This window comes from Camelina sativa, chromosome 17 (genome assembly GCF_000633955.1).
Source record: "Camelina sativa cultivar DH55 chromosome 17, Cs, whole genome shotgun sequence".
In the NCBI taxonomy this organism is placed as follows: Eukaryota; Viridiplantae; Streptophyta; class Magnoliopsida; order Brassicales; family Brassicaceae; genus Camelina; species Camelina sativa.
Window position 1 is genome coordinate 20,230,190 of NC_025701.1, and position 10,546 is coordinate 20,240,735.

Here is a 10,546-nt window from a genome sequence, read left to right on the forward strand (position 1 = left end):
GGGCGGGTCCCGAGGCCAGCGAGTGTGTAGTCCAGAGTTCCACGAGGAGGTACGTCAGAGGATCGCAAGCGTGTCAGGAGGGACANGGAAGAGTTGGGAGCAAGCAATTCCTAGGACGTGAGTATAAACATAACGATTGAATGTAGACCTCGAGAGATTTACGGTGGTTTAATCTTGGATTTTAGGATTATGTTGGCCGTTGGGCCAGGGTTTTATGAACCAGAGCGGTTATGAATGTGTGGCTGTTTTGCCAGGATTGTGAGGCCAGTGGTGCCGGAGTCCCAGGAAGGGGAGTTACAGTAGGATTGATTCAGGAGAGGCATGTTTGCCAGATACATAAGTTCACGGAAAGCCTTCATGGCAGGATAAACTAATCGTTGCAACGATGTTGGATGAAGTTCATTGGAGATGGACAGGGTTGCTAGATTCAAAGTTTTGGTAAGCTTGTTGGAGGGAATAAGTCAAGTGGCTTGAGTTAGCGGCCTGCAAAGTATTTGAAGCGGTGAATCAGAATATGCGAGCGTATGGTACTTGTTTGTTTTATTACGTTCGTATTGATGATTTGCTGTGGAGAATTGCCAAGCGGAAAGCTATCTTTGGAATAAGCTAACTTGTGGAAGATTCCCTAACTGGCAAGTTACTAGAGGTTTTTGGAGGAACAAGAGGGTTGATATTCAGGTGGGGGCGAGTTGATGTCGGCATACTTGAGTGTTGGTTTAGTTGAGCTGAAGAAGTAACTAGAGGATTTATGGAGCAAGAGATTCATACGTTCTAGTGTATCACAGTGGGGAGCGCCGGTGTTGTTTGTGAAGAAGAAGGATGGGAGTTTCCGGTTGTGTATTGATTATCGGGGTTTGAACCGGGTCACTGTGAAGAACAAGTATCCTCTTCCTAGGATCGATGAGTTGTTGGATCAGTTGAGGGGTGCTACTTGGTTCTCCAAGGTAGATCTGGCGTCGGGTTATCATCAGATACCGATAGATGAGGCAGATGTGAGGAAGACTGCTTTCAGGACGAGATATGGGCACTATGAGTTTGTGGTGATGCCCTTCGGATTGACTAACGCGCCAGCAGCGTTTATGAGATTGATGAACAGTGTGTTTCAGGAGTTTCTGGATGTATCTGTCATCATTTTCATCGACGATATCCTGGTTTATTCCAAGAGTCCTGAAGAGCATGCAGTGCATTTGAGGGCGGTTATGGAGAAGCTGCGGGAGCAGAAGTTGTTTGCCAAGTTGAGCAAGTGTAGTTTCTGGCAGCGTGAGATGGGCTTTCTGGGTCACATTGTTTCTGCAGAGGGGGTTTCTGTAGATCCAGAGAAGATTCAGGCTATCAGAGATTGGCCTAGACCGCAGAATGCCACAGAGATCAGGAGTTTCCTTGGATTGGCAGGGTACTACAGGAGATTTGTGCAGGGGTTTGCAAGCAGAGCACGTCCTATGACTAAGTTGACAGGGAAGGATGTTCCTTTTGTCTGGTCAGAAGAGTGTGAGGAAGGCTTTGCAAGCCTGAAGGAGATGTTGACTACTGCGCCAGTGTTGGCTTTGCCTGAGCAGGGAGAACCCTATGTGGTTTATACAGATGCATCTAGAGTTGGTTTGGGTTGTGTTCTGATGCAGCATGGGAAGGTGATTGCCTATGCTTCGCGGCAGTTGCGGGTGCATGAAGGCAACTATCCTACTCATGATTTGGAGATGGGTGCTGTAGTTTTTGCCCTGAAGATTTGGAGATCTTATCTTTATGGTGCAAAGGTACAGGTGTTTACAGATCATAAGAGCCTGAAGTATATATTCACTCAGCCTGAGCTGAATTTGAGACAGAGGCGGTGGATGGAGCTTGTGGCAGATTATGATTTGGAGATAGCCTATCATCCTGGTAAGGCTAACACGGTTGCAGATGCTCTGAGTCGGAAGAGGGTAGCTTCGGCTCAGGAGCAGGAGATGGAGTCTCTGGTAGGGGAGATCAGTGCTTTGAGCTTGTGTGCTGTTTCACAGGAACCGTTGGGTTTGGAAGCAGTAGATAGAGCAGATCTTCTGAGTAGAGTGCGGTTGGCACAGGAGAAGGATTTGGGGCTGGTGAATGCCTCTAAGGATGTGGATTCAGAGTATCAGGTCTCAGATAATGGTACTATCTTGGTGCACGGTCGTGTGTGTGTGCCCAAGGATGAGGAGTTGAGGCAAGAGATTCTGAGAGAGGCTCATGCGAGTAAGTTGTCTATTCATCCAGGAGCGACTAAGATGTACCGTGATCTCAAGAGGTACTATCATTGGGTCGGGATGAAGAAGGATGTAGCTAGTTGGGTTTCGAGGTGTGATGTGTGTCAGCTAGTGAAGGCTGAGCATCAGGTTCCTGGCGGGTTACTGAAGAGTTTACCCATTCCTGAGTGGAAGTGGGATATGATCACCATGGATTTTGTGGTAGGATTGCCAGTGTCACGGACCTTTGATGCTATTTGGGTCATTGTGGACCGGTTGACTAAGTCAGCACATTTTCTGGCCATTAAGAAGACTGATGGAGCAGCGGTCTTGGCTAAGAAGTATGTGAGGGAGATAGTCAGGTTGCATGGGGTGCCAGCGAGCATTGTGTCTGATAGGGATTCTAAGTTCACTTCGGTGTTCTGGAAGGCATTTCAGGCAGAGATGGGCACTAAGGTGCATATGAGTACAGCTTATCATCCCCAGACAGATGGACAGTCTGAGAGGACGATCCAGACGCTGGAGGATTTGCTGAGGATGTGTGTGTTGGATTGGGGTGGCCATTGGGCAGATCACCTGAACCTGGTAGAGTTTGCTTACAACAACAGTTATCAGGCGAGTATTAAGATGGCTCCTTATGAGGCTTTGTATGGGAGGCCATGTCGTACACCATTATGCTGGACTCAGGTGGGGGAGAGGAGCATGTTTGGTGCTAGTTTTGTTCAGGAGACCTCAGAGAAGATTCGGGTTCTCAAGCTGAACATGAAGGAGGCTCAGGATAGGCAGAGGAGTTATGCAGATAGGAGGAGGAGAGATCTTGAGTTTCAGGTGGGAGACAGAGTGTACCTCAAGATGGCCATGTTGCGGGGTCCGAACAGGTCATTATCAGAGACTAAGTTGAGTCCGAGGTATATGGGTCCATTCAGAGTGATTGAGCGGGTTGGACCAGTGGCATATAGATTGGAGTTACCTGAGGTGATGCGTGCATTCCATAAGGTTTTCCATGTGTCTATGTTGCGGAAGTGTCTCCGTGAGGGAGAGGAGGTGTTGGCTAAGATTCCTGAGGATCTTCAGCCTAACATGACTTTGGAGGCGAGACCAGTGAGGGTTCTCGAGAGGAGGATCAAGGAACTTCGGAAGAAGAAGATTCCTTTGATGAGAGTCCTGTGGGACTGTGATGGTGTTGAGGAGCAGACTTGGGAGCCTGAGGCAAAGATGAAGGCAAGGTTCAAGAAGTGGTATGAGAAGCAAGCCGCGACTTGAGCTTGTTTAGCCTGGTCCCATCTGTAATCCGTGGCTGGAGCGGGAATGGAGTATTCCAGCCCATCTCTCTTGTTACTCGGTCGCTTGGGGTGGTTGGTTGTGCGACTCAGTAACAAGATGAGGTGGTGTTTGGGGTACAAAGTTTCCGTGAGGCGGGGTTGTGAAGAGAAGTTTCCAAAAGTGGAAAGTTTCCAAAAATGGAAAGTGCTAAATATGGAAAGTTTTACGGGAGTTAGAATTTGTCCATTTTAGCGGTGGGAAGCCTTGGAGGGGCTTTTGTGCCTTTGTGGCGGACTTTCGAGTCAGAGTGCCTGTGTGTGGCGGTCTTGTTAGACATTGTGTGGCCTTTGTGGCGGACTTTTAGCCAATTGTGTGGCCTTTGTGGCGGGCTTTTAGCCATTTGTTAGCCTTTGTGGCGGGCTGTTTAGCCAGAGGGTCTTTGTGACGGTCCTTCGGGACAGATGGTCTTTGTGACGGTCCTTCGGGACGAGTGGCCTTGGTGGCGGTCCTCTTTAGGACATTTGTTTTGGCCTTGGTGGCGGTCCTCGTTAGGACATTTTGTTGGCCTTTGTGGCGGCCCTTGTGGCGTGTGTATGATCCTTGTGTGGTCATGAGGTATCCCGGTGAGGGGATATGTGGTTGGTAGGACATTGAGATGTTTCTACGCGAGCCACGGAAAGGAAACATGGGTAGGGATAGGACTCAGACGTGTTCAGAATCGTTTGCTCGCGACTCTTGGGGGACTTAGGTTCTCCTAGTACTGCTATATTCAGAGACTTTGTGGCTCGGGAGTATGGTTGGTATATCGACTTCGGATGACGATCCGGGGGCGCGCTGTAGGGTGGCAACCCGAGAGACGAGTTTGGGCTTTTCCTTATATATTATGGCATGCGGGCTTAGGCCTGATGAGGAGCCAACATTGGCATGCAGACTTAGGTCTGATGATGAGCCGATGAAACTCAAGGTCTAGGCCTATGAGTAAAGGAAAGTCCAAAAAGTCAAGAGCAAATGACGCCTGGAGCGTGAGTCTATCGCCTAGAGGTGACCTTCTGTAGATCAGTCGGAGGAGTGCGGGCCGTGGAGACGGTTGCACGGGAGTCCTTGACTGATGGTTGTTTGAGATTCGAGGACGAATCTAGTTTGGTGGGGGAGAATTGTAACACCCGCAAACCAATTTTTGGTATTTTGGTAAGGGTGTCGATCGACACCCTCTAGTGAGGCATCGATCGACACCAGTTGTGGCCGGTTTGGTCGGTTCAATTTTAATTGTCCGGTTTGCGGAGTTGGTTTAGGGAAAACCCTAGCTCGGGTTTTTAAGGAGGGAGCTCGAGTTTTTCTCCTCTCTTGGCCGCTTTTGTCAAAAACAGAGAGAAAGAGGAGGAAAGCTTTGTTCTTGAGTTCCTGGGAGTTTTTGTGAGATTTTCTTGCTGTTCTTGGGAGATCTAAGGCTGGGAAGGTGTTAAAAGCTTGCTAGGAGTGAGGGAATTCGTCCTTATTGGTCAGAAACTTCCTGCAAAGAGGTGAGTGCATGACCATGGCTTATCTAAGCTAAGATCTCTAGATTCTATGTGATTTGGTGCTTATGTGGTTGTTTCTTTGAGTTCTCTATGATATTTCGTTGCTGTCTGGGCTGGGTTTGGCTTCTGGGAGTGCAAGGAGCGGATTGGAGAAGCTTGGAGGCGAGATTCGGAGTTTCTGATCGAGGGGAAATCGCTGCTCGGCATCGGTGTCGGTCGACACCAGTTGGGGTGTCGGTCGACACCAACGCGAGGACGGCTCGGGACTTTAGCGAGTGTCGAACGATGCCATGTGGAGGTGTCGGTCGACGCAAACTAGGGTTTTCGGGAGTGTCGGGCAGGGTGTCGGTCGACACCAGTTTGGTGTCGGTCGACACCAGATAGTCAGTGTCGATCGACACCATCTGGTGTCGGTCGACACCCCTTGTTCAGTTACGATGGACGTTGCATGCTATGTATATTGCCTGGTTTGTTTTATTGATTGTTGTTTGTGGCATGTAGAGATCTTATTGCTTGTGTGTATAGCCCAGTAGATGGGAGGATTGCCTCACTGAGTGTTTATCAAATACTCATGCATCTCAATTTGTGTTTGTGGTGCAGGTAAAGGCAAAGTGTGATCGTGGAATCAAGGCAATGAAGAGGAGGATGTTCTAGGGACTCGATTGGATGTTGTCTGGCATTGCTAGGTTGCTAGAGTTGGGTCATTAGAAACATTGCTAGGTTGCTGGTTCCTTGTTTCTTGTTGTTTGGATTGATTATTGTTGAGGATTATGGTTATTGGTTTTTATTGGAGTATTATTGGATATTATGTTGGTATTGTTATTTCCGCTGATGTTTGTGATTGTGGTTAGGTGGCTAGTGGGTATGGGACCACTAGTTATAGTTCTGTTTATTATATTATTATTTTTTTAAAAAAAAAAGGTCGGTCGTTTCATTAATATACAACAAATTTTAGTATATTTTTGTTAAATTAACTTTATTTACAAAATATTAAACCCGCACATTGGACGGGTCATTAACTAGTTTTATATAACGTTTTGACTAGTGATATATTTTCTAGGGAAAATAATTTTTCAAATATTAAATCGAAAAGTATAGAGTTTTCTTCGTAAAATTGTAAAAACAAAATAACCTATTTCTGTAAAATTGTAAAAGAAAATTGCCTGTTTCTGTAAATTTGGCATAATTAAACCCTTGTATATAAAGGCCGACCCATGAGTTATTTTTAGGGTTTTTGTTACCGTCTTCTCCGTTTGCTCTCTTCTTCTTTGATCTGTTGCTCAGAGACGACAATGGCTGCACAGCAAAATCCGTTACCGCAAGGAGGTAACATATTTAGAAAATTTTATTAGTTACTATGGTGTAATGATTAAATCATCAATCAGTTATATAAATGACTCGGCCCAATTAGTGGGTTTTGTATAATTCATTCGTTAGGGATGGAAATTTCATTAGTTAGGTTGGTGATTACTTTGTTCCTCTATGTACTCGATTCACTCCTGATGACAGAGATATAAATTTCATTAGAGTGTTTTTGTTTATTTTGTTTCCTTCCACATGTTTCATTCATTTAGGTAATATCTCTGTCCCTCTATGTACCCGATTCGCTCCTAATGCCAGAGAGGTAATTGAGGAGTTTTTGCTACCAACACTCTCGCAAACACCACCATTACGTGGTACGGGTTTAATAGAATTTGGTGAGTTAGGGCTGTTCATTTCGGGTCAGCGTCCATGGGAGCCAACTGCCTATCCATATTTCCATGTGAACCACTTTTGGTTGTTTGTTCGACGATGGTCGTACGAGTCTAGCAGAGATGTTGGTTCATTTGGGAAGTGGAAAGTTGCAGGAAAGGCGACAGGTATTCACAGTCAAGATGGTCGATTCATCATAGGCTATGTGCAGAAATTTGACTTGGTGAAAGACGGACTCAGAACTGGTTGGTATCAGCATGAATATAGACGTTACTCCAATGCCACTTTTGAAGAGGTGGTTATTAGTCATTTGGTATATGATTCCTCTAAACGTGACCTGGCGCCTGATCATATTTACCATGGAGGTCCTGATCAGAATGTTGTTGGTCTCCAACCTGCAGCTCAGAATGTTAATCCCAAGCATCCAGTGATGATCCCTAAGATGGAGTGATGATCCCAGCATGGAGATGCCCAACCTGTAGTATCAGGTGCAGTTTTTGTGATTCCATTTTGTGATGAATATTTTAAAAGCATATTGTGTGCTTTTTTTTACCCTGCCCGTGGATTGATTTTATATATTTTGTTGACATGACAAACCAAAGAAAAATTATTATCGTCGACATGTTGAGATAGAGAGAGATAGACAGTGTTAACAATATTAGCAAAGTACGGTGTCTCCCACCGCTAGTAAAAGGGTTTCACGCACGTGCCACCCAAAAACTAAATAATGATGATAATCTTAATAAGTAAGAACGACAATGTTAAGAAAAAACTAATAATAATATGCTAGAAGAGATAAATAAATACTAAATAGTAGAGGTAATACTAAAGTAACATATGATGAGTTCGTCTTTCTTTCGTTAAATAGTAACATATTTTGTTTGTGTTCTTAGTTTCGTAAAAAAATAGCTTACAAACTGAAATATTTTGTTCAGAAGAAAAGGATGAAAAGCAATATTTTGTCACATGTAGTAGCAATGATGTATATAAAATATTTTGTAACGCTTGTCGAATTCACATTAAAGTCCGTACGCCAAGCAATAATATATCATGGGCGGTTAGATTACGACCGGAGACCTTTTTGACCACCGTGATGGTCCATACGGATTGCGCTACGATGTGGCAGTTAGTGGCGGTGGTGTAACATTATGCAGCCACATGACGCAACCATTTCTTAGTTTTTTTTTATTTTATTTTTATTGTAGGAACTCGACAAACGAGGTTTTACTATAAATCAATAAGTTATGATAGAGCACATCATTTTCTACTGGTCTGGATTTAGTAAATAATTTTCATTAAATCATCATATTTTGGTGTATCTAGAAGGGTTTCTCCGCACCTTCGTTATGAAGTATGAACAAATGCTATTTTATTTTGGTCAACGTATTCTTATTTTTTAGTCTATGGGTAGTTTACATATGCTGTCGAGACTCGAGTTTTGTTTCTACAACGTGACACGTGAGATATGGGCATATATGGACTTTGGTTCAATACTCGTTTTACGCCAATTTCATGTTATCATCTATATTCGAGAACCTAAAAATAGTACTAAGCAAAACAGATAAAAGATTAGTATCGTGCCTAATCTTAAAGAGGCATTAAACAGAAAGTATTTTAACGAAACTATTGGGAGATGGAGAAAAAAATAGTACACCAGATCAACAGTCGAAATGACAAGTTGAAATTACAAAAGTCATGAATATTTAGAAGATCATGATTAGGAAGATTTACATTTATCTCTAATGTATTATTTACATTTATATACATATATATATATATATATATATATATTAGATTGGAAACTTCTAAACTATATCTCTACATAAGAAAGAATGCATATTGTATAATAATCATGAGCGTTAATACAATTATTCTGTTAACATGGTGTTCTTACCTTCATCAATTTATCAAATTCTAAAGACAAAAGATTATTTGTAGTTGTACCTATAAAAGTATTCACAAAAATCACATAATATCGTGTTCTTCGACAAATTCTATCTTGTATAAGATTTGATGGCCAAACCACTCAGCCTTTCTTGTCACTACAAAGTTTTTAGTATAATAAATTTTCAAAAAGGAGTTAAAAATATAATAATGAGTATTATATACCACGTGCGACACAAAATCTAGAATGAATGAATATTATAGTACGAAGATAAATGATAAATCCTATGAAATAGTACACATTGTCACATTATATGATCCGATGTTTATATAGGAATGAATATAGGATCAACATTTCTACTATATATATGGTTTGAATGGTGACTGCGATCGGAGTGGCCAAATCCGTCAGCAGTTTAGTCCTCTCTAAAAATAGGGCGGACAGCAGACCGCTGCAGACTAATTTTATTTATAAACAAAAATAGTGCGCAGTTGGTCCACATCGATTTTCTTCCCTTATATTTTAGTTCGCACTACTGCAGATTACATTTGATGAATGATAAATAAAAAGTGGTCAAGTGTGCAGACGAATTTGTCCACCAGACTGCTACAACCATTCAAACCAATCTTAGATACTCTTTTTTCAAATAGTATTTAAATAATAAATTTACTCATGAGTTCTTGAATAAAGAAACATGTGAGTTCGAAAGAACATAATCATGAAAAGCAAGATTTTCTTAAAATTGTTCAAGTCACATGTAGGGTCTTTTCGAAAATCTGAACTTGTGGATAAAATTGTTCAAGTCACATGTAGGGTCTTTTCGAAAATCGGAACTTGTGGAGAACTAATGGATCTGATTGGTAACGTAACAAAAGCTGTACAGAAAAGCTGTAAGCTGAAGCTGTAAGCTTTTACGGAATAGTGCAAAGCTGTAAGAAACAGCTGTACATGAAAGCTGTACAAAAAAGCTGAGAGTAAAACTTTTATTAAAGTTTTTGGTAAAGTTTTTGTGATTAGCAAAAATTCAAAGCTGTACCGTTTGTAAAGCTTTGTTTGTGTTTACCAATCAAACTCAATAATACAGAAAGGGTGGTTAGCAGTGGTAGAGCTAGAGCCAGATTTTAGAGGGGTCAAAAAAATTCTCTTTTCAATAGGGTAAAAATACAAAATTTAGGAAGTCAAAACAAAATTTTAGTTAGTTTATAGGGTAAAAATGCAAACTTTTTAGAGGATCAAAATGAAAATTTTGTTTTAATGAGGTCAAAATGCAAAATTTGAATGTATCAGACTGAAAATTTTAAATTTAACAGGGTCAAAATACAGAATTGAGGAGAATCATTTTGGTATTTTTAAATAAAAATATACCAAAAAATTTAGTGGGGTTAGCTGACTCTTCTTTCTTAACTGCCTCCGCCCCCTGATGGTTAGATTGAGACCGGAGACCTTTTTGACCACCATGATGGTACGTACTACGATACGGTGGGGTGGTTAGTAGCGGTGGTGACCAATATGCAGCCACGTCATATACGGCCATATCTTCTTTCTTTCTTCTTTTTTGGTTGGATTATATCCAACAATCTCCCCTTCAATCCAAGGACCACGCCTCCTCGAGATGACAACTCCATCTCGAACCGATCCCGCTTGGACCAATAATAAACCCCTTCTTGGGCCCCCATTACTCGGGTTAACAAGAGGCATGTCCTTATCCACATTTCTAAATCCACCAGAATTTTTAACCTTGGGCTCTGATACCATGTTAAATTTGGGCTTATCATGGACTTCTAACTAAAAACTAATTGGCAATTAGTAGATTGACCCTAACCCTTTATATATTAATGATAGTCCCTTCAAACTTCAGATGTGGGACTTGGATTGTATCCAACAATCTCCCCTTCAATCCAAGGACCACGCCTCCTCGAGATGACAACTCCATCTCGAACCGATCCCACTTGGACCAATAATAAACCCCTTCTTGGGCCCCCATTACTCGGGTT

At 42.3% G+C, this 10,546-nt stretch overlaps 1 protein-coding gene across 1 annotated transcript; it reads left to right on the plus strand.

Annotated features, from left to right (window-relative positions):
* Positions 6,222–7,118, plus strand: LOC109129918. Its single transcript, XM_019238961.1, has 2 exons — positions 6,222–6,301; positions 6,550–7,118. The coding sequence occupies exons 1-2, from the start codon at positions 6,268–6,270 to the stop codon at positions 7,116–7,118; spliced, it is 603 nt and encodes a 200-aa protein (XP_019094506.1). The 5' UTR covers positions 6,222–6,267.